We start from the raw sequence: 21642 nt of genomic DNA, 5'->3' as shown, positions 1-21642 counted from the left end.
AAGCAGGAGAGAAAGCAAGAAGAGGGAGACAGGAAGTGGGAGAGAGAGGAAGAGAGAAGGAAGACAGGGAGGGAAAGAGAAAAATATTTACTATCCCGGGGGAAACAATGGTTCTACGTAAGCAAATTATTTCAGATAACCAACATCTGGACTCTTTTTCTGAAAATCTCTCTAAATGGATTACTCATGTGCCTGCCTTCTGAAGCAGAGGCTACCAAGAGAATTAATATTTTCTTAATGACTCAGGTCAGTCCTGTGAGCAGACGTTCTATTGTGCTACATGACCTTCCAGGCCACTGACACGCATAGAGCTCTTTTTGTCTTCCATGAGTTGGCTCCAATCTTCTGAGCTTTTTATAGATTCTCTGTCAACCCCCTTACTGTCAGGCTGTCAGCTGTCACTTGTAGACTTTCTCCCAGTACTTCTATCGAGCAGCCTCGTTAGTATGTTGCTTCGAAATCGCAGTGAACTGAGAAGTCAGGAGACCAGGCTTTTTAGAATTGTGGCAAAAGTTAACAGTAAACGTACTCTCGCAAGCCTAAGGCTCTCTCCGATAAATAAAAAAACATCAACCCTAGGGTGGCTCCTCTGGTTCTCGAAGTTACCCATCTGCTCACAGGCTCGTCACTATGTTCCAAATGGTTAAGGTTGCAGAATTAGCGACCTCTGGATAGCTGAGATTTCCACTAAGTATATAAAACATTGAGTGAGACAAACTAAAAGCTAAACAGAGACAACATTAACGAATACGAAGGCGAGTAAAAGTTCTGTCACGTAAGTGATACGCTACAGCACAGACACCCTGTTCTGCGGCCAGTCTGTTTCCTTTGTCTGAGGCGGAGGGCAGAGCCGGCCGTGGCCCAGCTCCATGGCTGCCTCTTCCAGTGTCCCATCTTCCAGCTAATGCCCAGGGCTGGCCCCACCTTAGACCATCTGCCCACCCCACCGTTCCTCATTCACATCCCTGGAGGGAGGCAAGGAGCAGAGAGATCCAGTGCCATGAACCAGGACACGACGATAACTGAGCAAGATGGTGGCTGGGGAGAAGCCATCGATAGACAGGCCCCCCCAAAGGACAGGTACCAAGGCAACAGCAGCCTCCTGCACACCACCCACTTGTAGTACGACCTGATATAAGGACACTGACTGGTCCCTTCTGGGCACAGTGCCAACCTCTCGAAAATGCATGTCTCTATTTCCCCGAATGTGGTCTTTGGGCTGCCACTAAATTCTGAAACTAAGAAAAGTATTTAACTGCTCATTGAATTCACTAGATGAAATAGCGTGCTTAAAAAAAATTAACCTCTTTCCTTTTGTAGGGTTTTATTTGTTTTAAAATATTCTGATAGCAACATAAAAGTTCTAATCCTTAGGCCTATTGCCTGTTTACCCATACTGTCACACACACACACACAAATTTTAAATACCTATAACAGTACAGCAAAGCCATCCCCAAAATAGAAGAAAATTCCAAAAACTCCCCTTCTTGTACGGAGTATTTAACTTGTAAAGAAAGAAGCATTTAACTTGTAAAGAAAGAAACAACAAACATTCTAAAATTAAAAATAGAAGCTCCGAAAAGAATCCCATTATTTAACAGCCCTACTTGATACCTGGCACATAGTAGGCCCATAACAAAGTGGGTATCCTCTTTGTGAAGTGGATGGATGGTTGAATAGATACAGCACTACTGACCAGATAGTCTGAGGTCAGGACTTTGAAGTTCAGGGCTTTGATCAGCATGATGGGTCCAAAACCATATTTGGGCATGGTGAAGAAATATAATTAACTAGTCAAAGTCTTTTCTAAAATGAAATCTGAGTATCTTTTCTTTGAGCCTGAGCCCAGGGATTTTAAATACTCCTGCCTTAAGGCAAGTTGAGACCTTCTCCTTCGATAGCTGATATTTACTAACCATTTACCATTTTAGCACATGCGCCATTGTGCCAGGTAATGGAAATGGAGTATTGTGAGCAAGAAGGGAAGGCCCAACCCAACATTAAAACACACTCACCAGAATCTATAGTAGAGCCACACAGAGGAGGTCCCCCGATTTGTGACTACAGTGCACTGGGGAGAAGATCATCTCCAATGAATGGTACAGGGTCAACTGGAGGGAAAGAAATGAACCCGATCCCTACCTTATACCATACACAAAAATCAACTTCAGCTAGATTACCAACCTAAATATAAAAGGTAAAACAATGAAGCCTCCAAAAGATAACAGAGGAGAACATCTTCATGACCTTGAAGCAAACAAAGATTTCTTAAACAGGATGTGAAATGCCCTAACCATGGAGCAAAAAACTGGTCAATCGACAATATTAAGAACTTCTCATCAAAAGACACTTAACATAAAAGAGTAAAAAAGGCAACTCACAAAATAGGAGGAAATACTCAAATAACACATATTTCTGACAAAGGACTGATAGCTAGGGTGTATAAAGATTAGCAGCCAGGATACATAAAAATCAGTACGTCAGACAACCCAACTCAAAAGATTTGAACAGGCACTTCACAAAGAGGATACCCAAAGTATCAAGAGGCATATAAAAGGGGCTGAACATTCGGAGTTTTCAGGTAAACGTAAATGAAAACCACAGTGTGGTAGTGTACCACACAGACAGTTAAAATGAAAAAGGGAAAATACTAAGTGTTGGCAAGGATGTCACTTTCATATACTGCAGTGGGAATGTGAGTCCGTATAACTGCTTTCGGCTGCCACGTAAAATCTTCTGGAATTACCCAGGAAAGCTGAACATACACACATCCCATAAGCCAGCAGTTTCACCACCGCGTACGTAACCCGGCAGAAACGCAAACATATGTTCACCAAAAGACATGTGCAATAATGTTCCCAGCAGCTCAATTCAGCACAGTCCCAAACTGGAAACCTCTCAGATGCCCATCAAAAGCAGAGCAGATTAAAAAGAAGTGTGATATATTCACACATGGAATATTCCATGGCAACCAAAATGAATAAGCCTCAATGGCACGCAACAACCTGGGTGTATCTTGTGTCCTTAATGCCGAACAAGAGAAGTTCTTTAAAAAGGCAAGTGAACCAGATTACCTTGGAGTGGGGTAGGGGGCTGATGATGGAAAGGGGGCACAATAGGGACTCCTGTGTTGTTAGCAATGTTCCTCCCCTTCTTGATCTGGATAGTGGTTATGTGGTGGGTTCAACGTGAGAATATTCATCAGCCTATCCACTCCGGATTTGTGTGCCTTGTATGTTGCGCTAAAAGAGAGGTTCTTCAAAAAATACTTCCATTCAGGGGCGCCTGGGTGGCTTAGTCAGTTAAGCATCTGACTTTGACTCAGGTCATGATCTCACGGTTCTTGAGATCAAGCCCCAGGCTCTGTGCTGACAGCACAGAGCCTGCTTGGATCCTCTGTCTCCCCCTCCCCCGCTCGTGTGTGCTCACTCTCTCTCTCTCTATTTTTTTAAAAAAAATACTTTCATTCAGGTGGCACAGTCGGTTAAGTGTCTGACTCTTGGTTTTGGCTCAGGTCATGACCTCCTGGTTAATGAGATCAAATTCCATGTAGGGCTCTACATTGACAGCATGGAGCCTGCTTGGGATTCTCACTCTCCCTCTCTCTCTCTCTCTCTCTCTCTCTCTCTGCCCCTCCCCCCACTCACACACACACGTGTACTCTCTCTAAAGAGAAAAAAAAAAAACCAACTTTCATTCCTGACGTCATCTCTCATTTCTTTCTGTCCCTAGTCCCTCAACCACGTCAAGGTCCATCCTGCCTCAGGGTCTTAGCAGTAACTGAGCCCCCCAGGGGGAAAGCTCGTGCTCCCTGATCTCTGCACAGCTGGTGTCATCTCTCATCACGTAGGTCCAGGTTCACATGTGACAAACTTCCCCAGAGATGCCCTTCTCATGACCTGAACCCACTTTGGTTTACCCACCGTGTTTGTTTATAGAACACAGGGACTTTGCTTCTTGGGTTCACCACAGTATCCCTAGCACCCATACCCTTAGCATCTCAAAATTCATCTGGCATATTTACCCAACTGATTTGAAACTTATACCCACATAAGAGCCTGCCTGCCAATGTTTACATCAGGTTGATTTATAACTGCCAAAAACCTGAAGCAACCAAGATGTCTCCAGTACAGAATGGACAAATAAACTGTGGTACGTTTATACAATGGAATATTACTCAGTTATAAAAACAGATGAGCCGTCAGGCCACAAAAAGACACACATGAATACCAAATGCATATTGCTAAGTGAAAGAAGCCAGTCTGAAAAAGCTATGTACTATATGGTCCCAATTAGATAACATTCCAGAAAAGGCAAAATGATGGCAATGCTGAAAAGATCAGTGGTTGTAACGGGCCTGGGGAGAAGTGGAAATAGATGAATGGATGGAGCACAGGAGATCTTTCTAGAGTGATGAAACTATTTGATGTGATATTGGAAGACAGTCTACATGACACTATGTATTTGTCAAAACCCACAGAACTTTATGGTACAAAGAATAAGTCTTATGGGTGGTTCAGTTGGTTAAGGGTCCAACTTCGGCTCAGGTCATGATCTCACGGTCCATGAGTTTGAGCCCCGTGTTGGGCTCTGTGCTGACAGCTCAGAGCCTAGAGCCTGGAGCCTGCTTCAGATTCTGTGTGTGTGTGTGTGTGTGTGTGTGTGTGTGTGTGTGTGTGTGTTTGTGTGTGTGTGTGTGTGTCTGTCCCTCACCCACTCACGCCCTGTCTCTCTCTGTCTCTCAAAAATGAATGTTAAAAAAATAATAAATCTTATGATGTACAGTTAAAAAAAATCACTTAGGAGCCCAGGGGATGCTAGGCGGGAATGCAGAAATTGACAAGGCAGTCTAACTGTAGTACAAATGCATGAAACAACCTCACTGAAGGAAGGAGGTGCTGACCTGAGCGACTGGAAACGAGCGCAGTCTGTAAGAGCGAATGCAAAAGAAACCGCACACAGGCGCCACGTTCTAGTTGATAACATTGTTTCCCACGGCAGTCTAGCCACCCAAAAAGATAAGGACACCCTGATTTCCAAAAGCATTCTGTATGCTTATCCTGCAATGTAAAGAATGGAGTATGACAAAAATTGTTAGCTTACTTTCTCCTTAATTAATTGCGATTAAAAATAAAAAACCCCCTGGCGGCCTCAAAAAGTGAAGGCTGCTCTTAATATCGTAAAGCCCTGTGACAGAAGAGTGCACATCACTGAGGAGCGGGGAGCCCTTGTCTTTCCGGTGACAACGGTCGGGATATCCACACCCACGTTTTTTGTTTTTTTTTTTCACAATAACTTTCGATTTCTCATATAAAAGGAATACGTGTTCACTGTACAAAACATAAATGAATACAAATTACCCATAATGACACGAAAACAGCACTATCAGCATTTATCGCGGATTTTTGCAGCCCTTTTTCTAGGCACAGATGAAAGAAACCTATGACACGATTTTTATCCAGAATGAATGTTATATGATGACAGATATATTATTACTTAACTCCAATGTGATAATTCTCTTGAACTAAAAAGGTAATTCTCTTAAAGCAGCCCAACAAGATTTTTCTTTCTGAGACATTGGACTGGGTTATTCCATATTCATAAAACCTGGTGTGTGACCAAATTTTGCAACAAAGGCCTAAACCCCATCAAAAAAAAAAAAAAAATCAAAACAAAAAATTCCAAAAGCCTCTGTTCTCTTTTTGGCCAAAGAGCATAACTTTAATTTTTTTTTTTTTAATGTTTATTTACCTTTGAGAGAGTGTGTGTGAGCAGATGAGGGACAGAGAGAGGGAGACACAGAATCCGATGCAGGCTCCAGGCCCTGCGCTGTCAGCACAGAGCCCGGCGTGGGGCTTGAACCCACGAACCGTGAGATCGTGACCTGAGCCGAAGTCGGATGCTTTACTGACTGCGCCGCCCAGGAGCCCCGATTTGAATATTTTTATTAAGAAGGCAGAATCGATCATGGCAAAAAAGAGCATAAATGTTGCTAATGGCGCTTTCATAAATATCCTGGGCTTTTCTTGGGATGATTTTTTTACATTAACAATCCTCAAAACGCCCCTGGAAGGGCTGTATCATTTAAAAGGGGAAATTAAAGGAAGCCGAGGATGACGACTCACAACCACATTGTGAGCAAAGCGCGCTTCGGGGAGCCCGCCTCGTCCTTCTGAGCAGACCAAGCCCATTCCTGCCCCAGGGAGACGGGAGCATCTATCCTATAAGGCAGTGCCCTGCACTCGGGCATTAAGCGTGTAAAAAGAACCCTATGAGTGCAACCAGTAAGGATCTCTTAAATGAGACCACCTATTTTCCACCACCAGCAAGAAGCCATATGTAGGAACTTCTCCCCTTGTTTTGATTTTGTACAGTGGGGCCAGAGGGGAGAAGATGGTCCGAATTCCTTGAGAAGAAGGGCTAGGTCCATGCTACGCCCACCAGGCCCGCTTAGTGCTCACAGCCTTGCCCTCCTGGAGGCGGAGAGGGCCAGTGTCTTCGTCATGATGGCTGCGTGGAGAATTTGCACCTCACTAAGTGTTTTGTATGTTCTCTGCATCTCATTCTCTGCCCTCCTTCACTGTCTTCAGTGGCTTCGCGCAGGGCAATTTACAGTAAGGTGTCAATTGATAAATACACCAGTTTCTCATCTTCTTTAGAGTAATAAGTTAACTTGAACTTGGAATATTTCACTTACAAAATACAGCCCACTAGCCCTCCCTGAAGTTTAACATGAGAATATCCCAGAGGTTTGAGACATGACTGGCAGCCAAATGCTTTTAAAGTCTCAGGCTAGTTTAGATGATGGTCTGTTTACCAAAATACACACGTTTTTATTTAAACATCCATCCATAGAAACTGCTTCTGGCATAAGAGTACTGAATGCTGAACCATCTGGGGTTTGATGAAGAAATGGAATATTCTAGCTTAACAAAAGGCACTTGTCTACCAGAGAGAGTACGTGTTGTTTTTTTTTTTTTTAGTTGTAATATTTGTAGGCCATTTTCATGATAGCAAGCATAATCATGTTTCAGCACCAAATCAATGACTCATTTTCTCTTGACTTGTTAGAGCGCCACACCCCATCACAAACACAAGAAAAACCAGTTGACTAATTAGAATTGTTATGTGGCGTATTAGCTCATAAAAACTGAGCAGAAAAGTCATCTTTTCACCAATCTGAAATCTCAACACCTTACCTGTTTGGCCTGAAACAGATTTGAATCTATTAACATTTGCAGAAATGAACGAACAATCTGTGTCAGTTGTACTTGTGACATATAAAATATAAAAGGTGTTAACAGATGATTGACCAAGCAGCTCAGGAAATATATATATATATCCTTTATCAGACGCAAAAGAAGTTGTTAAGGGCTTTGCACATTTTGTTTAAAAAAAATTTTAACATTTATTTATTTTTGAGAGGGAGAGAGAGAGAGAGAGAGAGAGTGCATTAGAGGGGGAGGGGCAGAGACAGAGGGAGACAATCCGAAGCAGGCTCCAGGCTCTGAGCTGTCAGCACAGAGCCCCACCCGGGGCTCGAACCCATGAACCATGAGATCGTGACCTGAGCCGAAGTCGGATGCCCAACCGACTGAGCCACCCAGACACCCCTGCACATTTTATTTAGAAGCATTATTTCTTTACTTTTATCATGGGAAGGGTAATATCTGATGCTTTCAAACACGCAGGATAAAATATCCACTCTGTAACCAATGTTTTATTTAAAGTGTGTTTCTAATTTTTAGCCTCAATATTCCATCTACGTGGACAGCTGGAGAGCGTGAGGGCTCCAATACTAACCATTCATGCAGAGTTGACAATCCAAGAAATAAATAGCACATTTCCTACAATATACACTCAGGAACTGATGGATGAAGAAACTAAACTATTATCTAAAGAAATAGCTGAATCCCATTAATGGTTCATGTAATAAATTATAAACAAACACAAGAGTGGAATCCTATAAACTGTTCAACTAAAATAAAGCCTACTTGAAAATGTATCAAATAAATTAAGCAGAAGAGCCTTGCCCAGCGTGTGGTGCAAACATACAAGGATAGGTGCAGATGACCGGGGTGGGGAGGGTGACATTGATGGTCACTGTTTCCGGGTCCAAGTCCTGCTGGTAATTTAAACTCAGGCCTGGAACTAAGTCCTTCTGAGCCTCAGTTCTGTTGTTTTAAAAATGAGGTAGCTCCTTACATCACAGCGCCTTTGTGTGGATTGAATGGGATTACTGATGATCCTTTATGGATTCCACCATCATACAAAATAAACAAATATTAAGAGCAATAAATTCTGAACTTAAGATACAAAACAGATGAACATAAGGGAAGGGAAGCAAAAGTAATATAAAAAAACAGGGAAGGGGACAAAATATAAGTGACTCTTAAATACAGAGAACAAACTGAGGGTTGCTGGAGGGGTTTGGGGTAGGGGGATGGGCTAAATGGGCAAGGGGCGTTAGAGGACACTTGTCGGGAGGAGCACTGGGTGTTATCTGTAGGGGATGAATCACTGGATTCTGCTCCTGAAATCATTATTGCACTATGTGCTAACTAGCTTGGATATAAATTGAAATAAATAAATAAATAAATAAATAAATAAATAAATAGCAATAAATTCTGCTTTCCACTTCCCACCAGGACTGTCCATGAAAAATATTAATTTCTTTTCTTCTATTCTGTCCTGCTCATTCTGACACTAACTATAAAGTGACATCCCAGGAATAATTCCCCAGTGAAAACTAATTTGTTTATACAGATTTATTCAGCCTTTTATTTAGGCTACTTTGTATCCTTCACTTTTTAAAAATTTTATTTCCTGGGGCGCCTGGGTGGCTCAGGCAGTTAAGCATCTCACTCCTGGTTTCGGCTCAGGTCACGATCCCAGGGTCATGGGTTCGAGCCCTGCGTCAGGAGCCTGCTTGAGGCTCTTTCCCTCTGACCTTCTCCCTGGTTCGTGCGCTCTCTCGCTCGCGCTCTCTCTCTCTCTAACAAAAAAATAAATAAATAAAACAAAAATTTTATTTCCTAAGGCTACTACTATTTTCCCTCTGAGGTGCTCGCTTTATATCTCAACACAAGTTAAGATAAATACCACTATCAGTTAATTATGAGCTGCCAAGATAAAGGACAAATAATAAGAACAGGAAAGCACTACCCTCCCCCCAACAGTCAGTATTATAAGTTATACACCAAAAATGTTTAAGCCAAATATTCCAGTTCTTCTTAAAGGTTAACCCAATTAAATTAAAAAAAAAAAAAAAAAAAAAAAAGACCAAACAGGGGCGCCTGGGTGGCTCAGTCGGCTGAGCGCCCGACTTTGGCTCAGGTCATGATCTCACGGTCTGTGAGTTCGAGACCCGCAGCATCGGGCTCTGTGCTGACAGCTCAGAGCCTGGAGCCTGCTTCGGATTCTGTGTCTCCCTCTCTCTCTGCTCCTCCCCCGCTCATGCTCTGTCTCTCTCTCTCCTTCAAAAATAAATAAAAGCATTAAAAAAATTTTTTTTAATAAATAAATAAAAACAAACAAACAGGGTACCTAGGAGATCTGTACTGTCCGATTTCAAATTTAACAGAAATCAGTAGTAAGTAGAAAGTGCTGGAGGGGAGGAGGGTGTTCTAAAAACACCTTCTCAATCCGATTCTTCCTATCCGAGCCACATCACACGAGAGATTATACCAAGAGAAGGATGGACACACTCTCACTTTAGCTACTAGAACTAGCTATGCAACTAAATGATCCTTTGGTGAACCATCCTGATGCTTGTCTCACATTTGCTTTGAGAAAGACTCTTCCATTACTGCTTTAAATATCACCCTCTCTTTAATAAATCTCATTTTCGGCAGTGTAGGGCCACCTTTAGTATAGAAGCTCTAAAGGGCAGAGCGTAAAAACCTAGACCGTCCTCGTTTTTTCAGGTAAGGACAGAAAACCCAAACACCGAAGTCTATCATGAGTAGGACTTGCCAAGGTCATCGAGCTAATTAAGCAGCAGTTCAAAGTAGATCAAGTTCCACAGGCCGGGGTCCTTCCCGGGACATCCCAGAAACCAGCAACCTGTTTTGATTTTATCCATTTCATAGATGCCAACAAGGTCCCACAGCCCACAAATAATAGATCCTGCCCCGGTTTATCAATTCCTGAAGTTCAGCTGATAAGAGGTTACTTTCTCTTACTTAAGACCTTACTTCCTATTAAAATGAAAATTAAAGTGGTTCTTGTCATTTACGGTATAATGTGAATGACTTTATTGCACCCTTTCCTGAAAACAGACTCTGAGTAAAGGAAGGAGCACGGAGCCAGGATGCAGTAAATAAATGTACCGAACACACTAACATAGCTGTGAACAGGACATAGTCTGTGCCCTCAAAGGGCTTTCAATCATACAGATGCCTCCCTCCTTCTCTTGTTACAGAAAGCGTTTCTTTCTTTTTCTTTTTCTCTTATATAATTTAAAAGGATGAAGGCTTCTTATTCCTCTTTCCTCCTCTTTGCAAATATCTGTTGTAATGAATGAATGAATACTCCTGCCCTCTAAGGTTCCTTCCACGCTTTGCCCTGAGGATTCTTTAAGAAAAGCAAAAGCCCTCCTTTGATCATTTCTTCCTCAACCATAAAGTAACGTTGTGGAGACTAATCCACAACTCTGGTTTCTTCTTCTTCTTTTTTTTTTTTCTCTCAGCTTTTACACAGTGGAGCAGATTTCCAAAGTGCCAGTGCTGACTAAGAAAAACCTGGTGAGAGTTTATTGGCCAGAACTTTGAGGCAGAGGCAGGAATCCTGGCTCTCGTGCCTTGTTCTATTAAAACCTGTGTGAGCCTGTCACTGTGAATCTTATCTGCCGGTGGAAAAGCACTCACCCCTTCCTCGCCCAGCAAGCATTTCCACTCTCAGAGAAATGAGCAACTATGGTGCAAATAGGATTCTTGTACATACCGAAAAATTAAAATTACAGACAGAAATGGCAGCAACCTGTGATTACTCCCTTTGAAGACTTTCATCGCCCTGTACCTGTGCTTTACGCCATCACAACTTCCGTTCAGTCCACAGGTTCAAAGGACGGCACGGATGTAATTCACAACCAAGGGAAAGGAACAAAACTTTGAGTCAACAATGAAAGAGGAGACTTCGAACACCGGCAGAGCCAAATGGCATTAGTGCAGTTAAGTGTGGGCGTGTATTTCTGAAATGCACAGTTCCGGAACATGGTCTCGAGGGCCGGTTTCTATCACACTCACCTGCCAGCCAGGTACTGGACACCTCAGTGCAGCCAGGGGCCTGAGAGACACTGGGGCTGCAAGGACCACGAGATCCTGCCCTCGCAAAGCTGTGCGACTGGATGACAGACGGTGCGCCAAGAGCCGGGCAAGCCTGCAGCCAGCCTGTCGGTGAGGGGATGTATCAGAGATGCTCCGTAGAGGAAATACCACAAGGGCAAGCCCCGGAGCCCTTGCTGCAGCCTATGGGCTCTTGCTTTGTCATGAGGGCCCTGGAATAATAGGATCCAGTCTGGATTTCAGAAGACACTTTGAGTCACCGCAGTGAGGGGTGGATGGAGGGGAGGCTCACAGGGGGAGGCCCCAGCCCAGGAACCAGAGACAGGTGTCCGTTCCGGACTCCGCCCCTTGCGAGTGACGTGGCCTCTAACCAGGGGTTGCTCAAGCTCTCGGTGCCTCAGTTTCTTTACCTACCTTGCAGAGTCACGGCGAGGATGGGCCTATGCAGTAAGAACTCAATAAATGGAGCTGCTGGGCACAGTGGCTGCATCGTGGCGAAGGGACTCTGGAGTCAGGACGAGCTGAGACAGGGACAAGTCACAAGTTGTCTGGTCTCAGTCTCCTCCGCCACAAAATGAAGAAATGCAGATGATACCACACTCCCCCCCTCCTAAAGTTATTGTGAGGTTTGACCGTGGGAGACAAAACGTACAGATCACCTGGCCCTCCGCCGGGAGCTGCATCAGTGGCCGAAGCAAGTAGTCATAACAGCAGCAGCAAAGCAGGGGGCTGCTGGTGGTGGCAGTAATTTGAGAGACCTGAGACGGAAGTGTCAATTGGTGAGAAATTTTAAGGAGCTGCACAAATGGGGGGGGGGGGGGGGGGGGGGGCAGCGAGAAGTCCAGGCACCAGGTTGCAGAGCCGTAAGGAGCGAGGGTCAACATGCAAACTGGTGCAGCCACTCTGGAAAACAGTGTGGAGGCTCCTCAAAAAATTAAAAATAGATCTACCCTCTGATCCAGCAACAGCACTGCTAGGAATTTACCCAAGGGATACAGGAGTGCTGATGCATAGGGGCCCTTGTACCCCAATGTTTATAGCAGCACTCTCAACAATAGCCAACTTATGGAAAGAGCCCAAATGTCCATCAACTGACGAATGGATACAGAAGATGTGGTTTATACATACGATGGAATACTACGTGGCAATGAGAAAGAATGAAATCTGGCCATTTGTAGCAATGTGGATGGAACTGGAGGGTATTATGCTAAGTGAAATAAGTCAGAGAAAGATACCATGTTTTCACTCATAGGCGGATCTTGAGAAACTTAACAGAAGACCGTGGGGGGGGGGGGAGTTACAGAGAGGGAGGGAGCCAAACCATAAGAGACTCTTAAATACTGAGAACAAACTGAGGATTGATGGGGGGTGGAGGGGAGGGGAAAGTGGGTGGGGGAAATGGAGGAGGGCACCTGTTGGGATGAGCACTGGGTGTCAGATGGGAACCAATTTGACAATAAATTATATTTAATATATATATTAAAAAAAAAGACTTTGTGACTGCGGGGTGTGACCTGCAGGGCAGAGGCAACAGAGAGGATGCCTGCAGAACCTCTGGCCGGGACATTTGTGGACAGCGGCGCCTGCCATTCCCTGAGGGAACGGGGGAAAAGGAGCAGGTTTGCAGAGGAAGGTAAACTCAGTTGCAAACCGGTTCACCACGAGGCTCCCGTGGAGCCTCTAAGTGGCGTTGTCCATTTCAAAACTCTCCGAATATATCTGGTCCTCGGAAAACAACTCTGGGCTAAAAATACAGATTGAAGAGTTGTCAGCATATGGACAGCAACTTGAAGCCACCAGGAATATTCGTATCATGCAGAAAGAGCATGCAGCGGGGAGGGGACCCAGAAGGCAGAGCAGGAGCCCAAAGACAAATCCTGAGCAACACCAGACTTCAGAGAGATGGGCAGAGAAAGAAAGCCCGGAAGGGGACTGGAAGAGTAGCTAGGGAATAGCGTGAGGTCCTGGAGAGGCTGTCTCAGAAGCCCAAGGCTTCCACGGGGAAGGCCAAGTCAGTAAAGACCCACACAACACCCCAACACCACCCCGGGATGAGAAACAGCAAGGTCCTCAGGACAGCGGTGGTAGATAAACAGCATCTGTCATGGGTAAAGAAAGATCCAGAAAAATGGATGGTAAGAGAAGAACAAGCGGCAACCAGAAGGGATACAGGACTGAGGAAGGGAAGCGTTACTCACGGCAGGCGATTGCTGTTGCTGTTTCTAGCAGGGGAGAAAGACTTGGGCTCATGCACCTGCTGGGGTCCAGGGGCCCGCAGGGAGCAAGGGAGGGTAGAAGCCCCACAGCAGAGCGGCTGCACTGGCTGGCCCAGGAAGAGGCTGCAGGCTGGGCTGAAGGGGAGGGAAGAGAGCAGAAATGGTGCCATGAAAACACCGGTGACGGTTTGAAATAGCCAAGTCCTGCATGAGGAGACAAGGGACTAAACTACAAAATGCGATCGTGCACACAGCGCACGCACCGCGTGGAACAAAAAACAATGCAGGCTTTGCTCTTCCGTCACCTAGAAAGAGAGACTCCTTTGAGGAGAGCCGTCAATTAGGCCAGGTTTGCCGTGTGCAGCCAGGTAGTTCCAGAGCTGGGAGAAAAGCAGAAGACCCTAGAAGCGAAGGCGAGTCAGAGGCGAGAAGCAGAGGCAGAGCTAGCGTGTCAGGGGGCGCAGCAGAAGCAGAGGAAAAGAGGGTGGGCGGGAGACGCAAGGAAGAGCGGGTTCACAAAAGAATTCTCACAATCGAAGCTGAAAAATCAATTCGCTCTCACCACGATCTGTAAATTCCTATTTGGAGCAAGTAAGTCCATGAAGGGGGGGGGGGGCGGGGTGTGCTTTTCAACAATGCTGAAATAAAACAGTAATAATGCAAGAGTAGGATATAGATTATTGCTGCAAACCATAAATCTATTTTTTTCTAGCTGTGATTCTAATAAAGAAATGCCACCAACGAATTCAACTACAACGCCAATGACTTGTAAAAGGTTGTCTGAAGATTGACTCTTTTCATTCAATCAAACAAACGCTTCACGGTTGAAGAACTGTCCTCTACCATATTAGGAGGTCTAAAGAAAATGAAGACAGAGCCTGCCTTTCAACTGACGTCTAATTTCTCCATACACATGAAAACCCACAGGAACTTCCAGAGTAAGGAAGATACTAGAAGAAAGGGGAATGATACAGACAGTATTTGCCCATGTTCAAGTTCCAACACATGCCAACATCCCGACCCCAATTACCTACGCATCCTTCTCCAAATTCTACCGCCAGATAGATGTGAATGCCTTGTTTTCTCTTCCTTCCTGTCCTCCGCCCACATCGTAGAGAATAAGCAAGAGACAGTGGCTACGGTTCAAAGTACACAAGTGACTGAACAGCAACAGCGTCCCAGCAACTACGTTCCAGGTCTTTCCCATCCAGTCCTCCTAACAACCCTGCAAAGAGGGCTGGGTGACTCCCTTAAACATGAGGGGAAGGTGAGGCTCAGAGATGTCAAGGAAATTGCCTACTCACTACTACTACTGAAAGCTGGGGCTGGGGCCACAATGTGACTTCCAGCTCTTCTAACGTCAGAGCATTTACTCTCTTAACCGCTGCCTCCACACCGAATTTCCCCAGCCACTGTTCCGAAGGGAACCGGTTGAAGTACTTTCTTCCAGAAGGTGCCTGGCCCCGTCCCGCCTTGAGAAGCAGTGCGGCACCGTGGTGACATTGCACTGATTTCCTGGACACAGCCCTGCCCCACCACGTTACAGCTATGGGCTCTGGGGCAACTTTTTGACATCTCCATGGCTCAGTTTCTATATCCATAAAGTGAGAATATCAGAAATTGTTACTCGGATTACATGAATCATCCCTGATGCATAAAGAGCACTCAATAAACACCAGCTAATTCTGGCTTTTCAAACTGCATGCCACTGTCCCGAAATGTGTTATGAAATCAGTTGGGAGGGTCACAAACCAGCAATTCTGGAAAACGAAATAGAACAGAATATGGTATTTAAACATGAATAGTCGTATTTTACGTTACCTTTGTAATTTTTTTCTTTAGCGCACGCAGTAATGTTAAATGATGCTTTGTAAGTCCGTGTGTCTTTCACACATCCATGTGTCCGTGTGACAGGCAGCAATCTAAAGGGTATTTCTTTCCAGGGTCGCCATCAAAAAATTTGGAAAAACACTTGATTTGCAGAAGGAGCATGACAGGGAGTCAGGCAAGATGAGAAGGTATAATATGCCAGAAAACACTTTCTAAAATGCAGCTAAGGGAAAGCCCTCCCGGATGGACATTCAGGATAACCCAGGAAAATGCCCTCAGCGCACAAGTCTGTTTACGGCTAGGCTGCTACAGGCATTTCAGTAATCTGAGGTTAACAACAGGCTTTTATTTCCAGAGCAAATCAAATTGCAAAACTGGAAGTACAGATGTTATCTTGATGCTGGGCAAGATGAGAAAAATTGATATGACTTATCCAGTAAGCCATCTTGCAATACTTGTCAAAGTAGACGCTATGCCAGATTTCAAACGCTCTTAAAAACTGTCTGGGTTTGGAAGAGATACGAAAATCTCTCAAAACAGAAATTCTTTTTTTTTTTAATTTTTTTTTTTAACATTTATTCATTTTTGAGAGACAGAGAGAGACAGAGCATGAGCGGGGAAGGGGTCGAGAGAGAGGGAGACACAGAATCTGAAGCAGGCTCCAGGCTCTGAGCTGTCAGCACAGAACCCAACGCGGGGCTCGAACTCACGAACTGCAAGATCATGACCTGAGCCGAAGTCGGATGCTCAACCGACTGAGCCACCCAGGCGCCCCAAAATAGAAGTTCTTAAATGTGGATGTAGATTCATCCTAACAGGTCCATGATGACCAAATCCCTAGCTGAGATTTAACTATCCATACGAGATGATGAAATGGGAGATAACTATCGACATAACTAAGCTTAGAATTTATAAACCCATGTATCTTTATATCCAAAAGGCTGTTTGATACGGTGTTTGCTGATACTGCCCATAGCCTGGATAAGAAGGGCCCCTAGTCCTTCTCCACCCAACTTCCTGTGGCGTCCCTGGGACCAACTGGACCCACACACCCATGCGGTGACCTCCGTCCCTTTTTAGGCTCCGCTGCAGCCCCGCACAATCTCATGATCAAATACGAAGCCACTTTCAGGGCGCAAACAGGCTCCTCCCAGATCTGTCCTCCCAAGGGGGTCTCTGCCACTGGTCTGAACTAAAGGTATGATTACGGGGTGGCAGAGGGTGTAGACCGAGATGGGGTGTGCAAGTGGACACAATGCTCTTCACCAGGTGGGACCATACCACGGGTGGGAAGAAAAAGGAAGGAGGCCCTGGGCGGGTGGATTCTCCAACTACATTCCAGCTTGGAGTCTTGGGAAGTCTGAGAATTCAAAATTCAAACCTAGCCTTCCAAGCCACTGTGGAGATATCAAGGTAGGTGGATAGAACACATTTTACAAGATGCTGGTTACAAATTCATTATTTTTATTTATTTTTAATTTTTTTTAACGTTTATTTATTTTTGAGACAGAGAGAGACAGAGCATGAACGGGGAAGGGGCAGAGAGAGAGGCAGATACAGAATCGGAAGCCGGCTCCAGGCTCTGAGCCATCAGCCCAGAGCCCAACGCGGGGCTCGAACTCATGGACCGCGAGATCGTGACCTGAGCCGAAGTCGGACGCTTAACCGACTGAGCCACCCAGGCGCCCCTCATGATTTTTAAATATCTACACATACACTATGAGGGCCTCTATCGGTTCTCTTGCACCGGACCCTGCAGAGTTGCCGGCACACCGCAGGAGCCACACCGCCGTGGTTCATGTTCCCACCCCCACCCCCTGCCATTCACCAGTTCTGTGGGCTGTGAAGCCTCTTCCTCTGTGTCTCAGTTTCCTTACCTGTAAAACAGGGACAAGAGCACCCTCTTCATAGGGTTGTTGTAAAGACTAAATGAATCAGTCCATACAAAGTGCAGAGAATAGCACCTAGCACGTAATAAGGACTCCAGAGATGCTGCCCTTATATTATTCTCCATACAAAATTGATTGGCCACTGCAAACTTCTAGAGAAGGCCACGGCCAGGAAGTTATTCTGGGTCTTCCTTCTCTCCCACTCCTAATTTAGAAAGCGCACGTTATCTCCAAAAGATCACTACTTTCTACTCTGCAAGGGATGAGTCACCTCGCTGCCCACCTGCCTGATAGAAGTTCTTCTGAAATTAAATATACGCTCATCCTGTCCCCCAACCTGGCAGAAAGCTCAGGCCTCTGGCCAGTTTGAAGCCTGGCAAATTTGCTTCCTGTGTCAGTTGCATGCAATCCAAATTTAAAACCTTACCAATTTTAAGTGTAAAAGGGACATTCCCGTCCCTTTATGTTCATGAGATTCAGAGCTATTGGCCAGGGTAAGGTCCTCCTAGATTAAAAAGCCAGAGGCTGAAAATACCTGAAGTTATCAGCGAGGAAAGGCTACCAGACTAGAGAACCTTAGCTAAAAATAGAGTCCTACCAGTGGAGAAATAGATGGGAGAAAACAATTCGTTATATGGCTATTTATTAGTCCACCTGCTTTTTATTATTATATACAAGGTGTATCATTGGCTTAGTAATTACAAACTGCCAACAACCTCTCAATGACCAATATTCCTTCAACCTAAAATGACAGAGCAAACAACTTGAAGAGAAATACTTGTCACATTATGATACACAGGCAGCAAATAGCGCTCTCTCTCTCTCTCGCTCTCTCTCTCTCTCTCAAAACTCCAGTTGTTTGCTGCACATCAGAAGGTCTAAAATAGGAGAAGAGATGTACAAGGGAAAGATTCAAGGTCGTGTTTACCCTTTAAAATACGTACCTAGCTGACATGTTCAATACAGTGAACATTCGATCCACCATTTTCCCCCATTTATTCTGAAGAATTTTCAAAATATTTGATTCGCCAACCTGCCCAAGGGGCTGGAACTCTCTAGTTTCTCCAACTACCCCTAATTAGTCTTCCGTAAAAGCAGCACTGCTAAAGCACTGTTAATGTCCACAGTAGTTTCTCTATTAACTCAACTCTTCTCCAGATCCAAAATGGAGTATAAAGAGGAGTGTGAAATAAATGAAAATTAATTGGATTCTACAGAGGCAAGACTGAGCACATCCATCCACCCAACAGTAATCCCATCGAAATCAAACATAGTGTTTCTTGGAAGAGTTTTGCCAACTTCCTATTAAAAAAAAAAAAAAATCCCAGGAACGCTTCCTATTTTGGCCAGTTTTTATTTACGCAATTAGCATGGCTTTTCATAAGAGCCAGGCTGGAAACAATATATTTTTACAAGCCCATTAGTCATATAGTCAAGCTTCATTATATCACAATCCTTCAGCAGTAGTCCGTAATAAGAACGCTGTTGCTTTGTGCAATGACAACGTTTAAGGAAAGGATGCGTTCACAATAGGCCATAAAATGTGTGAAAAACAGAATACCCCAAACCAGTAGACAAGCCAATGAGTTCATCTGGCTTTCATTTTTGCTGAGCAGGGTTAAGCGCAGTATGGACACAAACCTGGTTTTGACTTAGAAGCCATATCCTTAATTACTCACCCCCTTCATTCTCCCACCCTTCCCAAACTCCACGCCCTTAAGAGAAGTACAACACTTCGACCACAATTGCTGTTATTAAAGAATCTCCCCGGGAATCATTTTGGCTTCAGTCGTTTTTCTAGCAGACGTCTGTTACAGCTTATTCTCACCATTTCTCCTAACATCAGGCATATACACGTCCGGCAGACTTGTGTGTAAGCCTTAGCCCCTGAACTGTGGGAAGTCCCAGCGTCGTGGCGGAGGGGAACCCGGTGGGTTCCGGCCATCTCGCACACCGCCCGCAAAGCTGCCTGCCTTTCACCCAGGCACCCTTCCAGGTTGCCAAGGGCTCTCCATTCTGCGCCCACCAACGGGAGTAACTGAGCTTGGCCAGGGAGGAAGCAAGCTGCTTCAACAAAGCCCAGCGTGTGCAGCTTCGGTAAATGCAAGGATGAATTATGGGGACACGCGTCGGGGCTGGCTGCGAAAGAGAAAGCGTTCATCTCATGATTTTGATGTGGAATTTCAGGAACGAGGGGGTCTCTGAGATCCCCAGAACCTCTCCTCTCCGTTAAGCAGCTTTCAGGTCCCTTCCCTGCTCCCTCTCCGCAAAAAAAAAATGCGGGATTGCCAGGATCTCAGCAGTGAGTACTGTTCTTGTTGGCTTAGGCGCATCTGGGGTGAGCCCTTCTGAGCCCCGCTTCGTGTGGCTGCAGCTAGAGCCTGGAAAGGCTCTGAGAAAAGCAATGCGCTTAGCCAGACCTAACCCTCCCCACTGCCATGAAGAGGGCCCGCAGCTCTCCGGGCACCCGGCACCAGACAGGGGCTCCCAACCGTCGCGCCCCGGCGCCAGAGGGCACCCTGGAGAGAGAACGCCCTGCGCCTCGCTCCCAGCGTCGGGTCCCCAGGAGTCGGGGCGGTGCGCAACCGAGAGCCGGAGCCGGAGAATCCCTGTGTGGGCACAGTGGGGCGAGCGAGGCCCCCAACCCTCCCGGCCCCGCGCCCAAGTACCTCGCAGCCGTACAGCTGACCCAGCTGCTCCACGATCCACTCCTCCAACACGAGCCGCTTCCGAAGCTCCTTGCGATCGTATTTCACTGTCACTTTTCCCTGCTGGTGGCGACGTTGCTGCTGCTGCTGCTGCTGCTGAACCTGCCCCGCAGCGGCCGCCGTGGCCACGGGCGCCGAGTCCTCCCGGGAGGAGCCCGAGCCACCGCTCGAGCCGGGGCTGCCGCCGGCGCCGCCCCGGGGACTCTGGAAGAAAACCCGCGCGCCGCCGCCGCCGCCGGCCCCACCGGCCGCCTCGCTGCTGCCCGTCGCCACCGACATTTCCCCGCGCGCGCCGGAGCCCGAGTGCGGCCCGCAGGAGGGGCGGGCGGAGCGCGCCCGGCGCCGCTACCACCTCCGGCCGGGCAGCGGCATGCGAGGCGCTCGCCGGCACCTGCTCCGCGCGCCGCGCACGCCCGGCAGCCCGGCTCGCGGGGAGGTCGGGAGGAGCCGCGGCCTCCGGGAGGAGGACGGGCGGGGGGGGGCGGGGAAGAGGGAGGGGCGGGGACCGCAGCCTTAAAGACGCCGCGGAGGACCCTCTCGCTCCAACCCGGGGAGGCGGATCTGGCGCCCGGCGGGCCGAGGGGCTGGGGCGTGGGAGTTGCGCGCGGAGGCGGGAATGTGCGCGCGGCGGCACGCGCGGGCGCCCGGGTGCAGACGCCCGAAGGACCGGCTCGGGGCCGGTGCCAGAGACGGTCCTACTGCGCGGGTGCCGTGTTCTCTCCTCCGGGGGACGGGGAATTGCTCTTTCCGCCTCCAGCAGTCTCAGGGCGCGGGAACCCCGCCGTCTCCGGCGGCCTCGGCCGGGCGCTGCCGGGGGCAAGGGACCGCCGGGAGAGGGACGCGGGGAGGGACCGCGCCGCGGGTTCCTGGTGAAGGGTTTCTTGGCCCTCCCGCCTCTTCGGCTGGCGGGGAAGCGTCTCTCTCCCTCCTGTCCCCACCCTCCAGCTCCAAACACATTCCTATTCATGCCACTTCCTCTCTGGGATTGTGAGAAAAATTGACGAGGCGATGTTTGTGCAATCAGACAATCCGAGCGCCTGAGAAATTCTCTTCAGACCAGTTTTTCTCTCCTTACAAAGCGTCTGTTCGTTCATAGGCAGAGCATTGCGATGTCTTTATATCTAAAGGGCAGAAGGCTTGATCATCGCTTAGCTAAGGGGCTGGGGACATCAAACATTTCTCTAAAGGACTCGGTGCTGTTTACTGGTCTTACATTTCTAGTGTTGCATTCCCTGACTAGCCAGCTTTCCTCTCTCTCAATAGCATTTCCAAGCTACCTCTTTTTACCGGGGAAAGCAATTGCACTAACTTCACTACTCTAAAAACATCGTGCAGCCAAGTAGAGTTACAAATGAATGAGCTTATTATAAGGTTTCGGGCAAAGAGATGGGGAGGGAAGTTATAAACAGAAAGCTGCGTGTGTCTGTGTGTAAAATTATAGGGAGACACTAATATATGTCTGTTGTACACAACATTCCATTTCTGTTGAGGCAACTGAAAGAAATCACAAAGATGCTCAAACACAGTAGGTAGCCTTTATGAACTTTTTAAAAAAGCTGGTGAAGTTTACCCGTAGCTATTATAAAAAAAAAAAAAAGTTTCTCAGAGGTAAAATAGGTCATCAGTTAATTTCTTCTGAATATTTTCTATGATGGAGAGGATTCTGTGTGGGATTCTAGACCCACAGCTATAAAGGCACAGGAAGTGAAGGAAG

General features: G+C 46.6%; 1 protein-coding gene across 1 annotated transcript in view; it reads right to left on the bottom strand.

The window, feature by feature from the left end:
* PPP1R14C (protein phosphatase 1 regulatory inhibitor subunit 14C) overlaps positions 1-20207 on the bottom strand; it is an 87179-nt gene extending 66972 nt beyond the window's left edge. The window contains exon 1 of the mRNA XM_042987314.1: positions 19890-20207. Coding sequence (XP_042843248.1) covers positions 19890-20207 — 318 coding nt within the window. The remainder of the gene's footprint in view (positions 1-19889) is intronic.
* Positions 20208-21642: the final 1435 nt, after the last annotated feature.

The sequence above is a fragment of the Panthera tigris genome, chromosome B2 (assembly GCF_018350195.1).
Source record: "Panthera tigris isolate Pti1 chromosome B2, P.tigris_Pti1_mat1.1, whole genome shotgun sequence".
In the NCBI taxonomy this organism is placed as follows: domain Eukaryota; kingdom Metazoa; phylum Chordata; class Mammalia; order Carnivora; family Felidae; genus Panthera; species Panthera tigris.
Note: the sequence above shows the minus strand (reverse complement) of the source record. Positions and strands in the feature narration are given on the sequence as shown.